The 24,704-nt window shown below is 42.9% G+C and overlaps 2 protein-coding genes across 6 annotated transcripts in view; one reads left to right on the forward strand and one right to left on the reverse strand.

Moving 5' to 3' along the window:
- stan (protocadherin-like wing polarity protein stan) overlaps positions 1-20,994 on the forward strand; it is a 41,115-nt gene extending 20,121 nt beyond the window's left edge. The window contains 17 exon segments of the mRNA XM_029301714.2: positions 4,626-5,140; positions 5,917-6,478; positions 6,783-7,060; positions 7,282-7,995; positions 8,196-9,036; positions 9,158-11,308; positions 11,310-11,359; positions 12,444-13,548; positions 13,991-14,609; positions 14,799-15,165; positions 15,414-15,629; positions 15,713-16,285; positions 16,474-16,900; positions 16,995-17,229; positions 17,404-17,724; positions 17,869-18,460; positions 19,299-20,994. Of these exon segments, the coding sequence (XP_029157547.1) occupies positions 4,701-5,140; positions 5,917-6,478; positions 6,783-7,060; positions 7,282-7,995; positions 8,196-9,036; positions 9,158-11,308; positions 11,310-11,359; positions 12,444-13,548; positions 13,991-14,609; positions 14,799-15,165; positions 15,414-15,629; positions 15,713-16,285; positions 16,474-16,900; positions 16,995-17,229; positions 17,404-17,724; positions 17,869-18,460; positions 19,299-19,329 (9,522 nt within the window). The 5' untranslated portion in view covers positions 4,626-4,700 and the 3' untranslated portion in view covers positions 19,330-20,994.
- spg (dedicator of cytokinesis spg) overlaps positions 18,790-24,704 on the reverse strand; it is a 64,849-nt gene continuing 58,934 nt past the window's right edge. For 3 of the 5 annotated variants that reach the window (XM_085489663.1, XM_029301716.2, XM_085489661.1), the window contains 6 exons: positions 24,232-24,669; positions 24,018-24,159; positions 23,255-23,930; positions 22,788-23,149; positions 21,970-22,319; positions 18,790-21,445 (listed from right to left, as the gene is read on the reverse strand). In XM_085489663.1, coding sequence (XP_085345789.1) covers positions 21,278-21,445; positions 21,970-22,319; positions 22,788-23,149; positions 23,255-23,930; positions 24,018-24,159; positions 24,232-24,669 — 2,136 coding nt within the window. In that variant the 3' untranslated portion in view covers positions 18,790-21,277. Of the gene's footprint in view, positions 21,446-21,969; positions 22,335-22,787; positions 23,150-23,254; positions 23,931-24,017; positions 24,160-24,231; positions 24,670-24,704 lie in introns of all 5 variants that reach the window. The other 2 variants (XM_085489660.1, XM_085489659.1) reach the window with 1 other exon arrangement.

Below are 24,704 nucleotides of genomic sequence, written 5' to 3' on the forward strand. Positions count from 1 at the left end.
AGCGCTCGATTGGCGGCTCCTAATTGTTTCCGATATTTTATCTCGGAACCTTCCATTTCAATTTAATTAATTAAAATTTATGGATTTTTAACGTCGAGAAAAATTATGTTATACATAGAAAAAAAGTAACTAATATTTTTTAGCTATAATTAGTCGGAGAATAATGTAGCTAAAAAATATTAGCTAATTTTTTTCGTGCACAAAAGTCAAACATTGTATCGTTGTACAAATTTTTGTATAAAATTATTTTTAATGTTTTGCTTTTATTTAATTATATTCTTCGTTAAAACGTGATCTTGCAAACGTGTTTTTTTTTTTTTTTTTTTTAAAGCTTCACGTTCAGTTCGCGGACGAAAAAGCCAATCGTGCTCGATTAAACGTCGCTTAAAAAAGTCGTCGCGTTAACATCGGGTACCCGGTAGCAGCAAATCGATTCGGACGAGAGATGCGGTTTGCGGATACGTACTTGTTATCCGGAGTCATGAATCAAGAGACGCGATATACGGAGAGAATCGAGTCGCGTCGAGAGTACATGAATCAACCTTGCTTGGGTTTATTGTGCGAACGAGCGCTTCTTCCTAGTTTGGAAATCTTATACGTCAAACCTCTTCGATTGAGACATCTTAAAGGTTGCGATCAAAAAATTTAACGGCATCTTCTCCGATCTATGATTTCTACTCCGTTTTTTTCTTCTCGCGTTCGATTCTTCCGATTTTTTTTTTGTCGCAATTGTGGATATTTTTTTTTTCGTACAGTTATGCCTTTAGAAAGAATTCTCACCTGAAATCGATTCCAGAGTCGGATTCTTCGAAGTGTTAAATTGAATTTTGCAATATCTAGAAAAGAGCAGGAGTATAGTAATATATTTCGACATTCTTCTCACGGTTTATACTATACACCAGGGTTGGATAGTAACTAGTTAATGAGTTAAAAGTTAAAAAAAAAGTTCAAAGCTAGTAACTTTTAACTTTGCTTAGTTAATTTAAAATGTATTCATTTTTAACTTCAACTAGTTATTTTTTACCTTGAACTTATTAACTTTTTTCCCAAGTTAAATGTTTTATCTCTGAATACCATTATTGTTCTCTTTTATAAATTATAAACGTATTAATTTTAAATTAAAGTATTATTAATTTTTATGTTTATTTGGCATCAATTGTAATTACCAGAAAAATATATTTCTATATAAAAATCAAAACTTCTTTATTATTTGTTATTGTATATTTTAAAAGAATTAACTTTTGATTTAACTTCAGTTAATTTGATCTTAACTAAATTAATTTGACAAGCAACTAACTTAACTTATTGTTAGTTCAAAAAAATCATTAACTTATCCAACTCTGCTATACACTTTTCAATTGTAGAAACCAGTTTTATCAGTTCGGAATTGAAGAACGCGAGTGCGTCGACGTTCCAGATGACAATCCACATTTTTTCCACTCGCTGGAAATATTAGAAAGCTAATTTCACCGAAGCCAGGAGAAAGAATTATGAGAAGTGTATCATCGCAGAAATTCATTTTCTCAAACAAGGCGCAAAAATTGCTGAGAAAGTCACTTAAAGAAAATGACCTCGCTATTTTCATCCAAGAGAGAGAAGAGGATCTAAAATAGAATAGAATGAGATATAAACATATACATACATATATTTATCCTGCACATAAACATAATATAATATAACAAATGTATTCAAAAAAGGCCAATTTATCGAGCAATATTTAAGATGTTGCATCCAATTAAAATTTATTTCATAAACAATATATTAAAATTACAAAAAAACCTTCCATAAACGTTTCAACCGCACGCGGTCTTCTTCAGTATAACAGTATTACGTAATTTATAATTCTTACAAATCAGTTCAAAATGAGGTGTCTTGTTAGACTGTTGGTTTTATCTATTTATAATAATTTCAATTTAAAAAAAAAAAATTGTGTTAAACTGTAAGAAGAGGCGACACAAACGCTTAATGGATATTAAGAATTTCTCGCTTAAAAACGAAGAAATAATTTATGAGATCCAACATCATAAGATCACATTACGGCGAATAATTTTATAAATTAAATATGACAAATTGTAACACGCATAAATTTCTAACAAATTCTCGACTTGTTCTCGACTCAAGAAATTTTAATTGATATTATAATATAATATAAACAAGCAGATGGGGATCGCGATGAACTGCTAGATAGAGTCTTCCGTTTCTCCAGAACGGATGTCGCATTCCTGCATATTACGCACTCGCCTTTGTTCCGCAAAGTTGGGTGTCAAGGACGACCATTATACCTTGCTGGTACATTGCATTAAACAGAGTTGACAACTAATGTAACGAGGAACGGTAATGAGGCTTATAACGACACGCGATATCTAATTAGGCATCTGCACTTGATGAAGTTCGAATCGAATTAATCTGCCTTCTCTATTCCCTCTTGGAATCAGTAAGAAATTAAGCATTTACTTTTACCTCTTAAATAAAAACTGAAATTTTACCTGCATAATATTTAAATATTATAATATAAAAAATATAAATATATATTTTATATATAAATTATATTTTTACTTCATAGTATATTTATGTATTTTATATATAAATTATTATATATATATATATATATATATATATATATATATAAATATATAAAGTATAAATATAAAAAATATATATAATATATATATATAAATATATTTAAAAAATATAATATAAAAAACGAAAACAATAAAAGAAATTAAACTGAAAAGAAGAAAAAAATATTAATCGTGCGTCCTTGGAAAAAAACCTTGCGAAATGCCCTCGTGTACGTTCTTCCAGTTCTTGGGAGAAATTTTTGCCAATTTCTTCTCGGGATCCCGTTGCTGCGATCGCTTTCTCGCGGTAACCGAGCGTGAAAAGGAGGCAGGGAGGAAGATAATTTAAGCGCGTGAGTGAACACGCGTGTAATATGTTAGGGGGAGGTCAGCGAATTTTTCACGACGACGACGGGGTTTTTCAGCGACGAGGGCACGACCGGAAGTAGTTCGTTTCCCACGTTTTGCTCGAGAAGGAAAGGTCGACTGTTCCCAGGGAGAGACTTGGTGAATCTCTCGTCGAGGCTCTTCTGTGTACGACGACGATTACGGTCGAGAGAGCGATTAACCCGCGAAGAGAAAGAAAAGAAGACTCTCTTGGAGCTTCAATGTCCTTATATACTCTGGTTTCTTGAAGAGTTGAACGCGCGAGAAGAGAGGACCGAGATCATCCACGTGGGATTATACGTGTTTCCAGTCGCCTCTTCTCATTTCTTTGCTCGATTACCGTCATCTCCTTCGTTTTTCTTCTTATCTCTCCTCCGAGATTTTTCAATGTCTTAAGGAGTTCGAAGAAGCTGTCATCTCGAAGATGCTTATTTTTAAGAAGTGAGAAGATCACATTCCAATAAAACGAGAAATTTATTTTCCTGTTTCTCGAGCGAAGTTCTTCCTCGATTTTAATGATGACTATATTAGTGCCATAATTTAATATCAAACTTAGCAGTGTCAAATTTTTAGCTTTTAATAAATTAATAAATTTTAATAAATTTTTAATTTAATAAATTTTAATTTTTGGCTTTTAATAAATTAATGAGTTATTCTGGTGAATGTCGCTTTTTATTAATAGAAAGCAGATTAAATAAAATAATATATACACATAAGTCCATTTTTAATTTCAGTAATGACATTATTTTAATATATTCTCATTATTGAAGAGCATCTAGTTTATATTTATTATTAAAATAATTATTGTCATAAAGCAAGATCACTAAAAAATATTTTTAATCTCTAATCTCGATGACAAATGATTTCCTAGCGATTTCAAATTCGTTGATCTCTTCTTGGCAAAGATATAATATAATATTATATACATATATGTATATTATACATATTTTATATATATTTTATATATTTTATAATTTTATATACACACACATATTTTCTCTTTGAATTTACCCTGAAAATCATGGTGTGGGAAAGAATTTTACAAGAGGTAAAGTATAATTTTACTATGTATATAATATTGTAAAATTAAATCGAATATATTATATACCTTATTGTGATAAATATTTTTTAATATTTTTATTGTGATAAATATTTAATTAAAGAAACTCATAAAATTCTTCCAATATCATATTGTCCCACGATTACCATGATTTTCAGAATAAATTCTAAGAGTAAATTCTCTCTGTGTCTAATATAAAATATATAATATATAATACAAACAATTTTTAATACAAAAGAAATATATATAATATAAAATATAAAAAATCATATACAAACATATAATATAAAAAAATTTGTCATCCCAATATATAATATTGTAAAATTAAATCGAATATATTATATACCTTATTGTGATAGATATTTTTTAATATTCTTATTGTGATAAATATTTAATTAAAGAAACTCATAAAATTCTTCCAATATCATATTGTCCCACGATTACCATGATTTTCAGAATAAATTCTAAGAGTAAATTCTCTCTGTGTCTAATATAAAATATATAATATATAATACAAACAATTTTTAATATAAAAGAAATATATATAAAATATAAAAAATCATATACAAACATATAATATAAAAAAATATGTCATCCCAATCTCTATCTTTCCTCAGATGGATCCTGACGCAACCGAAGGGACGTCAGGGAGAGGACAGAGCAGACTGCAGGATTAAGTGCGAGCGGTCAGGATGGCTTGGGGATGGACGTTGCTGATCCTGACGAGCGTCTGGACGCTGGGCGCCAGCTACCTGGCGGTGCTGCCGTCCAGCATCCCAGTCGGCGCCGTCGTCTTCGAGGCCGGGGTGCCCCAGCTGGGCGGTCGGCGCAGATACGAGGCCTCGAGCGAGCGCACCGCCTGGTTCGCCCGGAAGCTCCTCAAGGTGCATCCGCACACGGGTCGCGTGAGCCTGGCGAGGCCGCTGAGCTGCGACGGACTCCAGTATCCGCGCGTCTTCACCTTCTACGTCGACTCGACGAGCTCCCGTCTAGGTAGACCCACCATCGACTACTACAGCCTGCCGCTGAGGATCCTCATCACCGGATGCGGCGGCGAGAATCGCGACCTGGCGGCCACCAGGGGCTGGATGGCGGAGACCCTGGCCTCTTACGCGATGCCCAGCACTGACAGGTCTAGTTGGATCAGATTACAGTCTTAGATAAAGGAAGTTTAAACGTCAATTGAGGCGGTGACTTGTAATTTTCGAGCTCGATTGGTTCGCTCTTCAAGGTGTGTAGGCTGTATATTTTTATATATACAGGGTGTCACGTGGAAAATATACAAGTAGATCTTGTTATCTCGAGACAATTTTTCCTCGGTAAAAATATTGAGGCATCAATCATTTTCGAGTTATGAGGGATTTAAAATAAAATGTGTTTTGCAAACTCTAAACCTTGTGGAAATAAAATATTAACAAAACCATTCTCCGATTAATTTCAAGTAGAGTTTACTTTAATAAAATTTTAATTGAAGTTATGTAAAGATATAGATGATGGCAAAAGTTGGGAACATGCAAAAAATGATGGCCTCATTTGACATTTTTGCTGAGGAAAAATCGTGTCCAAATAACACTTTATGTCATGACACCCTGTATATAAAGAGACTTGATGGCAAAAGGAGACCATCCTGGAAGCAAGTAGAGTGATCAGTAATGATCGTAAACATATTAATTATAGCTTTATTAATTGGCTTCATTCAAGATATAGATATCCAAACATATAAAAACATATGGCAGCAAAAAAAAAACTATCTTGAAGAAAATGTAAAGTAGCTAGGATGACCGTAAACGGTTTATATTAACTACAGCGATTGAAGCTATGAAAATTTCTGATTGGAAAACTGTGATAATTTGTAGTCGAGAAAAGATGCTTAAGTTTCATAAACTGAAGATTTAATTACATCCCCAGGTTTACCGAAGTGTGCCTGCGAACGTCTCAACTAGTGGCAGCTCTTCGCGATTTTCTACCACAGACGGCCCTGAAGGAATGCGAAACCAGATGGGGCGGAGTGGCGGATCCCAGGTTTCTCGTTGAAGGCGCCGCTGGTGATTTGGTGTCCGCCACCGAGCAGTGCTTGGTGGATCCGTTATGGAAGGTCTCGGTCAGCATGAACCTGCGTTGCAACGGCGATTCGCGTCTGACCGACGCCGAGCATCGGCTGAAGATTGTGTTCCATCACCGTCAACTGGACGACACCGATCTGGGTAGGAGAGTGAGGCGAGAGCTGAAGAATCAGTCTCCGTATTTCGAGCAACCCCTCTATGTCGCCGCGGTGGAAGAGGAAAAGGAACTGGGGGTTTACGTGACCTCGGTAAGAGCCAGAGATCCCGAAAACGGCGCCGTGCGATATTCGATGAACTCGCTGATCGACGCGAGATCGCAGGCGCTGTTAGCTCTCGATCCAGTGACCGGAAGAGTAACGACTCGCGCCAGACTGGACCGGGAGAACGTCGACGTGCACTACTTTCGGGTATGTACACCACATCATAAATAGACATAGGCACTTTATGCTTTGAGGATAATAGAATAATGTGTCAAAAGTTGTTTTTAATTATTAATTTTAATAGTTATGCATAGTACACACTTAACATTATATTAAGTTAATATATATAGATTATATTAAATTAAATACTTAATATTGTATATCAAACAATTTTTGACACGTTATGCTATTATGCTCAAAGCATAAAGTGCCTATCTCTAATCGTGAAGTCGAAGAAAACAATATTAATAAGGAGTGTAAATTGTATAACAAAATTGACATATTTTTTTAGGTACTGGCAGTGGACGATTCGTTTCCACCAAGAACCGGCACGACGACTCTTCAGGTCAACGTACTGGACGCGAACGATCACACGCCCAGCTTTGAGTGGCCGGAATATGACGCCTCGGTGCGAGAGGGCGTCCCCGTGGGTTCCACCGTGGTTACAGTCAAGGCCACGGACCAGGACACCGGTAGAAACGCCGAGGTGGAGTATTCTATCGTTTCCACCACGGCAGACGGTGTCACCACGCACACGGAAGACGCGGCAACTTTCAGAATCGATTCTAGGTCAGTATCAACAAGATACTCAGATGTAATCTTGTCATTTTCTTGAAACTCTTTAAAGTTTAAAGTTATATTTCGTAATATATATATATAATAAATCTCTTATAGATATAGAGAATGAAATACATTATCTATCTCTTCATAATTTGTCATAAAGTCTGGAATTTAATTTCATACAAGTCTTGGCTCGACAAAAGCAAGTAATAATCTTGATGTATTTTCAGATCCGGCGTAGTCACCACGCGAACTCCGCTCGATCGTGAGATAACCGAGGTGTACACAGTGATACTCAGCGTTACGGATCAAGCGACGCCACCTTCGACGCGACGAAGCGCGAACGCGACCTTGATGGTGCGCGTGCTGGACGACAACGACAATTATCCACAGTTCACCGAACGCACGTACTCGGCGTCCGTGCCGGAGGACCTGGACTACACGACCAATCCGATAGTGGCTCATATTCGAGCGGCGGACGCGGACGCCGGCGCCAACGCGGCCGTCCGTTACGCCATCATCGGCGGCAACACGCAGAACACGTTCTCCATCGACTCGATGAGCGGCGACGTCGCCTTGGTCAAGCCGCTGGACTACGAGTCTATCAGGAGCTACAAAATCGTCATACGCGCCCAGGACGGCGGCTCGCCCGCCCGATCCAACACCACCCAGCTGTTGGTGATGGTCAGAGACGTGAACGACAACGCGCCGCGATTCTACACGAGCCATTTTCAAGAATCAGTGGCGGAAAACGTGCAGCTGGATTCCTCGGTGCTCAGGGTGCAGGCGTACGATGCCGACGAGGGTAAAAACGCGCTCATCAAGTATAACATCGGCGCGCGCGACTTCACCGGCGCCTCCACCGAGAACTTTCCCATCACCGTGAACGTGGAGACCGGATGGATCTACACGACGAAGCAGTTGGATCGCGAACAATGCTCCAGGTATTAATTATATCTCATTGATCACCACAATAGATTATAAACACTCGGTCAGAAGAGATATTATAACATAAAAAGCTAATATATAATTTGTATAAAAAATGTACAAGAAATTGTTAAAGCGAAAATAATGTATTATTTATATTAAATTTGGATAAACAGATTTTTTTTTATAAATTTATTAATACGACACTTTTTTTTAGATATCAATTCATCGTAATCGCGATGGACTCCGGCGACGAGCCAAAGTCTGCGAGCGCGACGGTGATTCTCACGGTGACCGACATTAACGACAACGATCCTTACTTCGAGCCGAAGAACTACGAGGCCGTGATATCCGAAGACGATCCGCCGGGCACCCCGGTCGCCTCGGTGACCGCCACCGATCCGGACGAGGACACCAAGATTCATTACAAGATCACAGGCGGTAACACGCGCGGACGCTTCTCCATCGCGTCGCAAAACGGCCGCGGTCTCATCACCGTCGCTCAGCCGCTCGATTACAAGCAGGAGAAGCGATTTGTGCTGACGGTGACTGCCTCGGACAGCGGCAGCCGCACCGACACCGCCCTGGTCTACGTGAACGTGTCGGACGCCAACAACTTCTCGCCGGTGTTCGAGAACGCGCCGTACTCGGTGTCGGTGTTCGAGGACGCGCCGGTCGGCGTGACCGTCTTGGTGGTCAGCGCTACCGACTCCGACGTTGGCAAGAACGCCCAGATCACGTACAGCCTGGCCACCGATAATGGCGAGCAGGCGATCAACGAGTTCACCATCAATCCGCAGACCGGAGCGATCACGACCACCAAAGCGCTCGATCGCGAACTGATACCCTCGTACTTGTTGACGGTGACCGCCAGAGACGGTGGGATACCACCATTGTCGGATACCACCGACGTGGAAATCTCTGTTACGGATGTGAACGATAACGCGCCCGTCTTCGAGGCTCCGCAGTATCAAGGATCGATCTCCGAAGATGTTTTAGTGGGCACCAGTGTGCTTAGGGTCGCGGCAACCGATGCGGATACCGATCTCAATGGCCGGGTGAGTATAATTTTAATTTATATTATAAATAATTTTTAATAACGATTTCATCAATAAAATATATTCTAATTTGTATAATGTTGCGCTTTCGAGTTGTTAATGAATCTGATAAATATTCCAGGTGAGATATGCTTTAGAGGACGACGGAGATGGCGCGTTCGCGATTGATTCCACGACAGGTATCGTCAGGACCGCGAAACCACTGGACCGTGAATCGGTAGCGCGTTATTTCTTGAAGGCCGCTGCCATAGATCGCGGTTCACCCGCGCTTTCGTCCGTCGTTCAAGTCATGATCAAGATCGAGGACATCAACGACTCGCCTCCCGCCTTCGAGAACGACAAGATCGTTCTGTACATCGCTGAGAACTCGCCGATCGGCTCCACCGTTGGCGAGATCTACGCTCACGATCCGGACGAGGGTCCGAACGCGGTGGTGCAGTACAGCATCATCGGGGGCGAGGACTCCAATAGCTTCGCCTTGAATATCCGCCAGGGGGCCGATCGGGCGGAGCTGATCACTCTCGAGGAACTGGATTACGAGTCGCCGAAGAAGAAATTCGAGCTTGTGGTGCGAGCCGCGTCGCCTCCGTTGCGCTCGGACGCGCTGGTGCAGATTCTCGTGACCGATGTCAACGATAACGCGCCGGTGCTCAAGGACTTTCAGATCATCTTCAACAATTTCAAAGACTTCTTCCCGACCGCGCCGATCGGCCGTATACCGGCAATAGACGCTGACGTCACTGACAACCTCGTCTACAGCATCCTCGCAGGCAACAACGCGAATCTGATCGACCTCAACAAGACCTCCGGCGAGATCCGGCTGTCGCCGCAGCTCAACACCAACGTGCCGCGAGTGGCGACCATGGAGGTCGCCGTGACGGACGGCATCAACGAGGCGAAGGCCACGATGACGCTGTCGGTGCGTTTGATCACCGATGAGATGCTGCTGAAGTCGATCACAGTGAGACTGGACGACATGACGGTGGAGGCGTTCCTCAGTCCTCTTCTGGGTTACTTCCTGGACGGTCTGGCAGCCATCATTCCTTGTCCGCGCGAAAACATCTTCCTCTTCAGCATCCAGGAGGACGCGAACGTCCACGCCAAGATCCTGAACGTCAGTTTCTCAGCTCGCAGAGTGGAACCCGGTATGGTAGACGAGTTTTACAGTCCGCAGTTCCTTCAGGAACGCGTCTACCTGAACCGCGGCATCCTGGCGAGACTGGCGACGGTCACCGTCCTGCCCTTCGACGACAATCTCTGCGTCCGGGAGCCCTGCCTGAACTTCGAGGAGTGCCTGACGGTGCTGAAGTTCGGCAACGCGTCCGGTTTCGCCAGCAGCGACACAGTCCTCTTCCGACCCATCTACCCGGTGACGACGTTCGCCTGCAGATGCGGCCGCGGCTTCACCGGCAGCCTCGAGGCCTACATGTGCGACACCGAGGTGAACCTCTGCTACTCCAACCCGTGCGCGAACGGCGGCACTTGTCACAGACGGGAAGGCGGATACTCGTGCATCTGCGGTCCCGACTTCACCGGGCTGAACTGCGAGATCTCGCTGGACCGCGACGCCTGCGCGAGCCCGGGGATCTGCAAAGGCGGCTCTCAGTGCACGGCTCTGAAGAACAGTTTCCTCTGCGAGGGCTGCCCCGTGTCCGTGCTGGAGAGCGTGACGCCCTTCTGCGAGTTAAGAGCGCGCAGCTTTGGTCCGGCGACCTTTCTCACCTTCGCCTCTCTTCGACAACGTCACCGTCTCCATCTCAAGCTGAAGTTCGCCACCGAGCTGACGGACGGTATGCTGCTCTACAACGGCCGGTACAACGAGCGCCACGACTTCGTCGCCCTGGAGATCGTGGACTCGCGGGTGCAGTTCAGCTTCTCTCTTGGGGATGAGGTGACCCGGGCGACGGCGGCCGTCCCCGGCGGAGTCTCGGACGGACGATGGCATGAGGTCGAGGTCTCCTACATCAATCGCACGGTGACGGTGTCCCTGGACGACTGCGACGTCGCGCTCGCCCTGGAGCACGGCGAGAGGCTGGGACCCAGGTGGAGCTGCGCCGCCAGGAGCGAGAGGCTCCTCGAGGAACGCTGCGGACTCGTCACCGAGACCTGTCACAGGTTCCTGGACCTGACGGGACCGCTGCAGCTCGGCGGCCTCCCGGCGATCCCGTCCAACTTTCAGATTCGGAACAAGGACTACGTAGGGTGCATCAGCGATCTCTACATCGATCACACTTTCGTCGACCTGAACTCCTTCGTCGCCGACAACGGGACCTCACGCCGGCTGCCCGGAGAAGGTCGCCTTCTGCGCCTCGTCGCCCTGCAGGTGAAAAATGGGATTTTTGAAAAAGCGTGTAGCGTGATTTGCGAAATTGAAAAAAAATTGTTTTCAATATTAATGTGAAATTTAATATTAATGTTGAAGAAAATTGTTGATTTACTAGAATATTACAAAGCGAGCGACATTTGTTTCTTTGTGATGTCTAAATGTGCTTTTGTCAGTTTCGACATGGATTCTTGATAAGTCATCTTTGATCATAAATTTTTAGCAAGAATTTTCAACCGAACAAATCAAGGCAATCTGAAATAAGAAAAATACTAAGAAAAAATTAGGCAAATTTTAATAGGATACTATATAGGTATAAAAAAGGTGTTTGTCTCTAAATTTAATTTATTGTTACTAAAGCAATGTCATATATTTATCGTACAACTCTAGAATACATTTATTATTCTTTTCGCGCTATTATGTTTACAGTTTTTACTGTTTATCTACTGTTTATACGTCTGCTCTGTCTTCTCGGTTGTCTTAGTTTTCGCAACGAGAATTTCGAGAGCGCAGGCTTGACCGCCTGCGTCTTTCGCTCTCTCGTTGTGGATGATTTTTATTAGAAGATACTTGAAATTTTAACATTATAATGTTTAATTTGTAACAAAGTAAAAGAAAATTAATCTAGAAATCAATTATTCTAACAACACCGGTAAGTGGAAATTGAATTACTTTTATTATTAGTTTGACATTTTATTTAGTTTATTTTTGGTTCGTTTACTTTTATTTCTGCTGCAGGTATGTGATTTTGCTGTGTCTTCGACTCTTAATCATTTGACAAATGTTTTATCTTTTTATCGAACACCTTGATTTTTCCGATAATTTTATTACGGTGAGTGATCGCGAATATAAAGAATCCACAGGTTTCTTTTTGATATATCATTTCTCTTTCCACAACAAATGGCTGCTTTAAATAATATTTTATATTATATTTTATATTGCATTTTATATCATATCTTATATATCATATTTTATATCAGTATATTATCAGTATATAAAATTCTAGTTTAAGATGACTTAAATCCATGTTGAAACGTTCAATAATCGATTGACTTGATGCTTCAACTTAACATTTGACTCGCAGGAACAACGGAAAATGCCGCGAAGTATGGGCAGGTTTTCTCTGCGAATGCGAGGACGCGTTCGCTGGCCCAACCTGCGCCGAGGAGGTCGGCGAGCCATGGATGTTTCATGGCCATGGTATGCTCAGCTTCAACCCGCTGCTACGACCGATCCAATTACCCTGGTTGACCGGCCTGAGTCTCCGAACTCGAGAGCGACAGGCCTTCGTTATGAGCGTGCAGATCGGTCAGAACAGCTCGGTGCTGTTGGAAATTCGAGATGGCAAGCTGGTAGTCTCGTTAGACGGCGCGGACGTAATTGGTACCACCGGCAATGTCGCCGATGGCGAGTGGCATCGTCTAGAAGTCCTCTGGCAGAGCGGCCACGTCTCGTTAGATACCGACTATCGGGATCGACCTACAACCCTGCCTTTACCCGCGAAGCTCCAGGGTCTCTACGTCGGCCGGATACTCGTAGGCGGCCCAGACCAGACTATCGACACTCAATTGAGACCTTTGTCCGGCTGCTTGCAGAACATACGGGTTGGATCGAACCAGAGTCTTCTCCACCGTCCGACAGTGAAGGAGAACATCAGCGTAGGCTGCCCATCGAAATCCAAATGCGAAATCAATTGCGATCCGGAAACCTCGGTCTGCCAATCCCGGTGGCAGTCCAGCGAATGCGTATGCGCCGCTGGTTACGTTGGGCCCAGGTGCGAGCCCGTGTGCGACCTGCGTCCGTGCAAGCAAACTGGCGTCTGCTTGAAGGACGCAACTACGTCGAAGCGTGGCTATCGTTGCGACTGTACGTCAACCGAGTACGCTGGCAATTATTGCGATATCAAGGCCGATCAGCCGTGTCCGGCGACTTGGTGGGGCAGCCCGGTCTGCGGCCCCTGCCACTGCGACGAGACTAAGGGCTACGATCCGGCCTGCAACAAGACCACCGGCGAGTGTTACTGCAAGGAGAACCATTATCAGCCGACCGGCCGCAAGGAGTGCATACCTTGCGAGTGCTACGTCACCGGCAGTTTTGGACCGCGTTGCGACAGCGAGACCGGTCAATGTCGCTGCCGAACCGGGGTCATTGGTCGAGCGTGCACCGATTGTCCGAATCCCTATGCCGAGGTGAGCGGAATAGATTTTATATTATACGCTCAGCAAACACCGATATATAATTGTTACATTGCTATAATAAAACGGAATATAACGTGTACGTTACATGTAACATCCATGTTAGTTGTAATTTCCCACTCATAGATGTAACATTTTAATATAACATATATTACATTGTAGTTATATTGTAATTATATACCAAATAGTACATTGATGTATTGATAAGTCAGTGCTATCTTGGGATATAATGACAATATAACTACAATGTAATATATGTAATATTAAAAATGTTACATTTATGAGTGGGAAATTACAACTAACGTATACGTTACATGTAACATGCTTGAGTATATAACATTTATATATTGTGATTTTTATCTTGAAAGAGCAAGACTGTTTATAAGGTCGACGAATGAAATCCATTTTAATTGGATATTTATTCGATACGTTTTAGGTGACTCTGAGGGGCTGCGAAGTGGTTTATGACGGCTGTCCCAGATCGTACTCGGACGGTCTGTGGTGGCCGCGGACTCTCTTCGGGATGACAGCCATCGAAGACTGTCCCGGCACCGCCGAGGGCAAGGCCTCGAGATCCTGTGACGACAAATTGGGCGGCTGGCAATCGCCTGATCTCTTCAACTGCACCTCGGACGCTTTCGTCGAGCAACGGTATCAGCTCGCGGCCCTGGAGACCAAGGATCTCACGTTAAACACCTACGTGGCCGTGAAGATGGCGAAGGACGTTCATCGAGCGGTCAATGTCACCAGGGAGATGTACGGAGCGGATCTTCTGGTAGCGGAATCCTTGCTGGTGACGTTGCTACGTTACGAAGAGAGCCTTGTGGGGTTGAATTTGACTCACAGCCAGGATAAAGATTATGTCTCCCATCTGGTCGGCATAGCTGGAGCAATTCTCAGAGCCAAATATAAAGAGAAATGGGAGAAGATAGGAGAACTTAACGGAGATAGTCCCGATAAGGTTCTAAACGCTATGGCGAGTTACTTGAAGACTCTAACGGCATCGCAACACGACACTTTCACCAGTCCCTTTGAAGTGGTCGATAATAATGTCGGTGAGTCATTTGTACTCTTAATTATTAAAAGTGTCTATTCTAGAATTCTTATAAATTACTTGATATTATTTATCTTTTTGAATTAAAATTGCTTTAATTTTATAATTCATAAAATAAATGTGAAATGTATCATTAAACACATGATCTAATTTGGAATAATAATTAACTATAATATACGTCATATTTTAGTGCTCGGTCTAGACGTCGTGACATCGGAAAGTCTCTTCGGCTACGAAACCGCCGAATACAAGGAAGATCCCACTTTATCAACGGCGAGGCCTTCGGAAGCTGACCGGAAGGTCATCCTTCCCGATACCTCTGCCTTTCTCAGTTCTTCGACACATTTTGGTCCATCCATCAGCTTCCCGAAGTATAACAACTATATGGCTGATCCCAGCAAATTCGATCCACACTCGAAGATTCAAGTATCGCTCAACATCCTGGGCATCAAATCTCTCATGCAGGGTGAACTGAATGTCAAGAACAGTCTGAGCAATCAAAAGGCCGTGCTAAGTTATGTGCAATATAAAGAACTCGGCGCTCTCTTGCCGCAAAGGTGCGTGTAGTTGTTGTCATTAATTTATTGTTATTTAATTTAATTTAATTTATTTATTAATTATTCCATTATTATCACGTATATATCATTATTTAATTATTTAATATATATTATTTAATTTAATTAGTTTTATAAGTTTAAGATAATTTTATACATTTTTATGTAAATCCGTATATACAATTTTTTGTGAAATTTTAAATTTTGAATAAGATTGTGAAAATGGATTATTAATTTCTTTAATATTTCAGATTCGACGATTCGGTAGCAGTTAGATGGGGTGTAGAAGTAGCAGTTGGTTCGCCTGTAATGACCGTCTCGGTATTGGTTCCTTCGGACAACGGTTATGAATCCTTGACAGGAATCCCTTTACAGTCGCCGGTCCAAGTTCGACTTTGGCTCAACGAGAACGACGACTTTAAAACCAGAACGAACCCGCAGTGTGTCCATTGGAGCACAGCGAGAGGGTAAGAAAAGATTAACAAAATTGCATGAAATAATAATTTAATCTTATCTCTTGATAAACATTTCATGTGCATTTAAATTTCAGAGTTGGCGAATGGAGCCGAATGGGATGCACGACGGAAATCGAAGACAATTCTCTGTCATTCGGCACCATCGTGAACTGTTCCTGCTTGCAATTGTCCACATTCGCCATACTGACGGACGTCCTCGATCTGGAATACGTTCCCGAGCCATCCCTGCTGGAGGATGTGACCAGTTACAGCGCGTTTATGCTCGCACTGCCGCTACTATTGTCCGCCCTCCTGATCCTGGCGTTAATTCGCGGCGGGGGCACCAATTCCAACAGTATCCATAAGAACCTGGTGCTGTGCGTCTTCGTAGCGGAAATCCTGTACTTGATCGCGCTCAAAGCCAGAGGTCCCCTAATATCTAACGAGTTCCCGTGCAAACTAACGGCGATAGGACTGCATTACGCTTGGTTGAGTACCTTCGCCTGGACCCTCGTGGATTCCGTTCATCTCTATCGGATGCTGACAGAGATGAGGGATGTGAATCACGGACAGATGAGGTTTTACTACACCATGGGATACGGTCTACCGGCTGTCATCGTTGGACTCACCATCGGCGTCAGGGCTGATCAATACGGAAATTTCTATTTGTAGGTTGAACCTTGATTTTTCATTCTTCAAAAAAATTATTTCAATGTTTTGTATTTGTTAAATACTGCGATTCCATGATATCTATTACTGTAATAATAATCACATTATTTTTATATAATATAAAAATAATATTAAAAAATCAAATTATAAATAAAATAATAGAAAATTGTTGCTTGCTTTTCTGCAGTTGCTGGCTGTCCATCTACGAAACCGTGATCTGGTCACTAATAGGGCCTGTCTGCGCAGCTGTGTTGGTAAACTTCTGCATTCTCGTGATGTGCATTCGCGCAGCTTTTACTCTGAAGGAGCACATTATGGGTTTCGGAAATTTGCGAACGCTTTTATGGCTCTCTGTGGCCTCGTTGCCTTTGTTAGGATCAACGTGGACCCTGGCGGTTCTCAACGCATCCGAGAATTCACCTACTCTATCGTACTTGCTGAGCGTTGCCATAGTAGTTCACGCAGCATTTAGTCTAATCGGCTACTGCTTCGTCAATGGCAGAGTGAGGAGAAATTTGTATCAAAGTTTATTAAGATGTATTGGAAAAAAGACACCTTTGCTAGAAGGAAGCATGGGTAACGGAAGTAGCAGTCAAAATGTGAATGGTCACTCGGTATGTAAATTCACAGCTTGTTTATTCATTACGAAAACTCGTTAAACATCTGGAAATAAAAATGAATTAATGAATTTGTATGATCATGTTTCAGCGTTCGGCGTTGGCTTACTCTTCAACTTACAGCGGAGCCGAATCCGCATGCAGGAGAGTTCACGTCGGCGTGTCGACGAGCAGCACGACCTCGAGAAGTACAAAGACGGGCTCAAGCCCTTATCGTAGCGATACACACTTGAGACATACATCGACATCCACGAGCAATTACAATAGCGATCGAGATCCGTATCTATCGTCCAGGAGTCATCGGTCAGCGCTACACCCTCGACAAGGTAAAGCTCGCGATAAGATATTTATTAGAAAATTTTAAAAATTTTAAATAAAATATATCATTCTATATTACATATTATTTTATTCGCCTCTTCGCAAATCTCGCATGATTTAAATTAATAATTCAGATGAAATAAGATATATTGTATCATATAATTATACATTAATATTTTCAGCGGAACCCACGGAGGTGAGAAGCCAACGCAGAGAATCAGAATCAGACTCCGATGGCTCGCAAGCCGAGGGAGGCGGAAGAAGCCTGGATCTCGCTAGCTCGCACAGCTCCGACGAGGACGATGTCACGTCGAGGTCTCACAGGAACATGGGAGTGTCTACGCAACAGCACGTCACTCACAGCTACCTGCCCAACATTCACACCAATCCCGCCGAACACTTGAATATACTTTGCTCGAATGCCGAGCTGTTCCCCAACATCAAGCCCATCTACGCCCCTAGATGGAGTTCCCAACTTCCGGAGGCATACTTGTCATCAAATGGTGAGATTAATCAATTTGCTTGTATTGAAACAAAAATAGAGAAGATCTAGAAAAGATGTTGGGAAATAATAATAAATAATTCTAGAATAAAAGAATAAAAGATAAATATTATGAAGGAAAATTAACGAACATCATTCTTCGCAGCGATGGACGTGCGTGGCAGCCAATGGTCCGGCGGGACCATGTCGGATAACGAGATGGCCTCGAACAAGACCTCGAGTCCGAACCCGCTGCCGTATCCGGAGATGAGCTCGCCTCCAGAGAAGAGCCAGCCGGACGAAAACTACTCGGAGGGCGAGGAAAAGGTGCACCATCTGGGCGAGAAGTATCTGTTCCCGTACACCGCCGAGGAGGACCACACGGTGTCGCCCACCCCGTACATGCTGTCCATGTCGTCGCGCATCCTGGCGTCCAGCATGAGCCACCATTCGCAGACCTCGAATCACGAGAATCTGAGCGGTTCCGAGCAGCGGTACGGCAGCCTGAAGCGAGGTCAGAGCCTGCACGGCTCTCAACACGACAACCTCAGCGGCTCCGAGAGATACGGCAGTCTGAAACGCGGCAAGATGGGTACCCCGACTGTCCTGCAGGACACGCCCGAGTACATCCTGCCGATGAGCGGGAGGATACTGTCGAGCTCGTTGACCCACGATCTGCAACATAGCAACGAGCTGGCGGCGATCAGGCAGCAACAACAGCACCAGCAGCAATACGAGCAAACTATCACCGAGACCGAGTGAGTATCTTTTGTCTTTCAAGCTTGTTTTTGGGAGATTTCCTGGGTTGGGAACTTTTTTTCTTTTTTAAGTAAATGGTGGAAGGTCTAGATCTAGCTTTTATGTACGATGGATGGATCAAGTGTTCAGAAGTCTCACAGCTTTTTTTAATCAAGTGTAAAGAGTGTTAAAGAATATTTAAGTGTCGATGAATATATCAGAAATTTTCTATTATTTCAACAAATTGAAGTATTTTAAAATGTGACTTAAAATAATCTATGTCTATCGAGATGAAATGACGTGAATTAAGTACATTAGAAGAGTAGAAATGAAACTACACGTTGTCACGTTTGAATAAAAATAGAAACCTTTATATAAACGATTATGTCCGAGAAGTTTCTACTTCACTCACTGAGATACAAAATAATTTACAAAAAGACAGTACAAATACGTTACATCCAACGTATATAGAAAAAGGGTCGGCGGCGATCTCTATATAATACTTAAGTTACAGCGATTTTTTTTTCTCGTTTAACGCTCAACATTTTTCTCGCTCGTTTTTCCTTTCTTAATTCATTCATTCATTCATTCTGATTTCTTTGGTTTCCTCTTGCTGTTTGCACGTGAATAAGGTGGCGTTGGAACGTTCTAACATAACTGTATCTTTTCTCTGTGATCCGTGCTTGCCCTATCGACGACTATCAAACGAAAAAAACTCATCAGCGAGGAGGTAAGATCGATTGTCTCTTCTTAATCGCTAAAAATCCACTCGGTGTCTCTTTCGCGAGAGACCACCATCGCTCGACCGGACCCGAAATAATCGCGATTGTCGCTGATTCGTTTCTTTTTTTTTTCCAGGAAGGATACTAATGCGGAAACGTCCGTTTGACGAGGTCCGTGCCAGAACAAACGAGAACAACGTACAAAGTAACTTAGCTTACGCCTAGCTTAAGTGTCTACAACGCGCAATAAAGACTTCGAAACGATCGTCGATATATATATTTAAACAAGAAAAGAAGCGGCCATGACTTATTACATAATTAGCCATATTAATTAGCGTGTATGTGCGGGTCCGCCGCGGTAAAAATCTATTCTATCCTGAAGAGATATAAATGTCGCACGTCGCGAATATCTTTCAACGAGCTGGCAGTGTGAACGATGACGTCGTTTAAATAATTATTTATTTAATGAATATCATTAAAAATGGTATATTATCGGCAAATTATCGTTTGCATCATCATTGGAAAATATCGATGTGTGACGTTTATTCGTCGATCAGGCCATCAATTGAAGGATTCGGTGCACAAAACGAGGCAAATTGATAATTTATATTTTTTTAATTTTTTATTTTAGCTTACACAATCAATGTGTGTAACTAAAAGTAACTTCTTAAAACTTTTCTCTGTGTAACTTTGTGTTTAGAATTTAAAAAAAAAACACATGCGAATTTACACTCGGCTTATTATTATACCATCGTCGTGTGCAGCGAATGCGTTCAATTAATTGCTCCGATCGATTCATTAAAAAAAAAACAACAAAATTTGCGCTTGTTGTTTTACTTTGTATTAAGAAGGGCGACCTGGTGATTTTGTGAATCTCCGATTTTTCTCGGCGAACGATCCGATTGCCGTTTATATATATATATAATCGCGGCAATGAACGTTCGGAAAAAGATTCGGAGAACGAAAATGATCTCTAATCATTATCGCGTTTTATATATTCGTTAGTATTCATTCTTTCTCTTTGAGCTCAGTATTTTGTGCAATGTACACATTCCACTGCCTGTCTGTCATCTCTCTCTCTCTTATACATGTATATGTATCATTTTAGAATCCACATTTGCGTTTCCATCTCCCTTCATTTTTTTATATATATATAAAAGTTTACAAATCTTTCTTTTTACTTTACATGCCATGATGAAGAAGAAGAAGAAGAAAAAACGTAGCGAATAAGTCGAAGCGTGTCAATTTTGCAGCGCAGTTTTTTTCATACTTTTGTATATATATATATATATATATATATATATATGTCGGATATATATATATATCATATGCTCATACAAGACGAGAAGAGAGAAAACGATCTGTGAGAAAAAAAATACATAATTTATATATCCTTCAGCAACAAGATGAAATTTGCTTTTCGCTCGTCATCCTTTACTTCTTCCTGAATCGCAACCAGAAGCTGGCTGATAATCCACATTCCACACAATTTCCGCAGCGGTTGTTGATTGAAAAATTACCCTTTATTTTTCTCTCATCGAAAATATAAATAACTTACAAAATATATACGTAGTATTCAGTGTGCGTGTTTGTTATCTGTGGATCGATATACTCGGAAGATCTCTAAAGTAAAAGTCGATGTATGTATATTTATATATATATACGTATATCTCGCGGTTCGATCCCCGATGACGTCCAGACGAGTCGAAAGCTACCTCGTGGAAAAGCCTTCTTGCTGGACGTCCTCGGTGTTCAAGAGCGATTATTACGCGCATCTATGATACTCTAGTTATCTCTTTTAAGGTACGATATTATACGCGGGTTTTCAGTTTTCGGGGAGATGATTTGATTTGTCTGACTTTGAAATTCGTTATTGGGTTATTTGCTACGTATCGGGGATTTCAATGATGAAAAGAGGGTGTCTCTTTCCACGTTTTACCCGTTAAACACGACGACGATAACGACGATGATGATATTCTTATTTGCTTACCCTAAGTTACTGTTATCTAAGAAAATCCGCCCGACGGACAAATCGGATACAGAATTCGCGCATGATGGCACATATACATCACTAGGGGCTAAATAATCGCTAGAGACTAGGAGTATATATCGTCGCTACACGGTGCTCTCCGTGTCGGACGCAACGGAAAGTGTCTGCATCTTCGGCACGGAGTAGTTCTCCGAGAGGCCGTGACTCTGCGTCCTGGTGGACCCTCTCTCCAGAGTCGAGGGGGCCGAAGGAGTGTCCTGATGGGCCTTGGGAGGTATAGGTGGAGGACTCATCTGCGAAAAGAACCGATATCAGTCGTCTTGACTTAAATATATACAAGATCCATATTACTTTTTACTCGAATGAAGCTATAAAAAATTTGATCAACTATTTCATTACACAGAAATATATTTCAATTTTAGAGACCTGATCCTAAAATACACTTGTTATTGAATTCTTAATTCAGACTGTACCCAGATAGCACCATGTCCAAAATGCACCCATAAGACATCTTTAAGATAAGCTTAAGTTTGAGTATAGAATGTTTGTAGCTTTCACATAATGCTTTATGTTTAGTTTATACGTGGAATAAATTTTTATTTGACAGAACAACTCTAATAATTGCTCGATAAGTTGGCCTTTTTATCTATCACTAGTTGTATGGTATTTACAATATACGAGCGAAACTTTGTATCAATTCATCTTTAAGATGTTTTCAAGATGTCTTTGGGATATCATATCATAAGATTTCTTAATGATGACTTATGCGTGCATTTTAAACATGGTGCTATCTGGGTAAGACCTATTTTTTCCTCACCTCCTGACTGGGAAGAGAATACGAGCCCTGGAATGTGCCGCTGGCGAAGCTGGTGGAGACGTTGAGCGCGCTTATCACGGACGGCGGGGAGATGTTCATGATGTCGTTGGACCGGGAGCGCGGCTCGAAATCCTCGTAGCCGAGATTGTTCAGGTTCGTGAGGTGCGACTGGAAGTCCAGGAGGCTAGCGGTGGAGATCCCGCTGTCGCGTAGATCGTTGGACTCGGTTCTCGACTCCGTGATCTCGGAGTCGTCGTCGGTGCTCCACTCCGTGTTGGTGCGTTTGTACGCCAAACCGCGTTTCGGCGGCGCCGGCGGCACCACGGCATTTGAGTCTCTCTTGTCCGGCGCTGAAGCAGGAAGCGCTGCGTTGCGCGATATATTTTTGGGAGGAATTTATTCCGACGATCTTTTATCCCAGCAAACACCGATATATAATTGTTACATTGCTATAATAAAACGGAATATAACGTGTACGTTACATGTAACATCCATGTTAGTTGTAATTTCACACTCATAGATGTAACATTTTAATATAACATATATTACATTGTAGTTATATTGTAATTATATACCAAATAGCACATTGATGTATTGATAAGTCAGTGCTATCTAGGGATATAATGATAATATAACTACAATGTAATATATGTAATATTAAAAAAGTTACATCTATGAGTGGGAAATTACAACTAACATATACGTTACATGTAACATGCTTAAGTATATAACATTTATATACTGTGTTTGCTGGGATATTACATGTGTGAAAAAAGCCCCGGATGACTCTCTTTCCAGGGCTTTCAAAATGAACTTACTGCAACCTCTAGGTGGCAGCGGCGGAGCGGGCTCGGGTCCAGGTTCGCTCCAGGAGCTTCTGAGGCCGCCTTGATCCGCGCTGTCGGTAGGAGTGGGCAAAGAATGCCTCAGCGGCAGTTTCGGACTCAGGGGTTTACTGAGAGACCTCTGATGCGTAGGTCTAGGCGGTGTTGTTCCATAGCCGACGGAGCGCGGGCGAACTTCTCGTTGCGGAATAGGTGGCGGGATGCCGTCCACCTTGGTGTAAAAGCCCTCGTCCTCTGGAAGGCCGTCGCTGTCGGCGTGCGATGTCCTGGAGCCAGGAGTCTCTAGAGTGGCCGGGCGCTGCTTGTCATTGATCGGTAGAGGCGGTAGCGGCGAACTGGAAGAACAAAGATATGATTAGAATCAATTCCACAATGTCGAATGACTGATAATAGCGATGAAACACTTCGCACGATCGAGATAAGAGATTGCCATTAATTACTTGACGATGCTGTCTTGGTGAATGGTCCTCTGCCTGGCCAATGGACCAAGGCCTTGTTTCAGTTGCGTGAACCTCTCGATCAATCTCTTGTGCAGGGGTTGGACGCCAGCCGGCGCGATCTGGCCATGCAACATCAGACCCGACTCGAGGACGCTCATCTGATCCAAGATGAGTCCCTTGAGTCTGTTTACGTGTGGCACCATCTCGGGATTCTGTCGTGCGAACTCTGAAGTGAGGAAGGCCTCCTGATACTTGGTGATGCCGCCCATCACATTGGCGTCGATGATACCCTGCAGCCGCATGCTGAATGGATTAATGTTCCTGTGCGGCTCGGCGGTGTACTGCGCCACCAGTCGTCTGAGTTCCCTCTCCACGCTCTGCATGGTCTCGCAGGCGTACTGCACCGGCGCCAACAGCTCCGATCGCTTCTCGATCACCTCGAACCATCTGAGGATCCCCGGCAACCTCGCCTCCGTCGTCAGCGTCGTCCTCTCGATCCACAGCGACTTGAACTCGTTCTCGCGATCCACCGGACCACGGTGCAGCGGTCGATCGAACGTGAACTTGCGCACGTCATTTACCAGATAAAAGGCGACCACGCGTTCCGGAACCTCGGCATTGCTGCAAGCCAAGCTGCTCTCCTCGGGGATTGGTTTTACGTTGCAAATTTGGATGTCTGAGGCCAAAAAAAGAACGATGATTAACGAGTTATTCATATTTATTAAAGAGAGAATTTGTGTGTGGAATTATTAATAAATCTCACATTGACCCTCAGACGTCAGGATGCTCTCGTCCGGCGGGGAGTTCTTCGTCAGTATCTGAGCGCAAGGAAACTCAGTCTGTAACCGCTGCTGGAACGCTCCTATTCGCTCATACTCCAGACCACGATAGATAAATAACTTGTTCTGGAATATAAAAGGTACGAGTGAGATTAAATGTTGGGTGTCAAGTACTAAAAAAATCACTCTGAAACTTACTCTAACAAAGAGCGGGAAGCTGAGGCCGTAAAAGCCGACGCGGAAGTACTCCGGTTCCGGACGCAGCTGCGTCAGGATGTTATCCAGGAACTTAGCCTGCAGCTTCAGCACATGGCTGAGCTTGGCGTAGTCGTACAGCCTGGTCTCGTAGAGGATAGCCAGCTCCTTGCACAGAGGGATGCCCTTCTCCCAGCACTTGCCACGATCGAGATAGTGGATAATCTTGTGATAGAGCAGCTCCTTGCGCTGCCACTCCGGCTGCTGAGGATGTGCGTGGTCCGGAGGAAGAACAGTGGAGCCCCAGCCCAGCTGATCGGCGTACAGCTTCATCGTGAAGCCGGCCTCTGTATAATTCTCAGCCGCCAGATGCAGGTCATGCAGCTTGTAGATGTAGCGCAGGTACATCTCCTTGCGGTTGAACTCATTCTTGTAGAAGTTCTGCAGGAAGAGCAGGAGCAACCCCATGTCACACT

This window comes from Nylanderia fulva, unplaced genomic scaffold (assembly GCF_048542155.1).
Source record: "Nylanderia fulva isolate GAGA-0341 unplaced genomic scaffold, ASM4854215v1 Scaffold9, whole genome shotgun sequence".
Classification (NCBI taxonomy): Eukaryota; Metazoa; Arthropoda; class Insecta; order Hymenoptera; family Formicidae; genus Nylanderia; species Nylanderia fulva.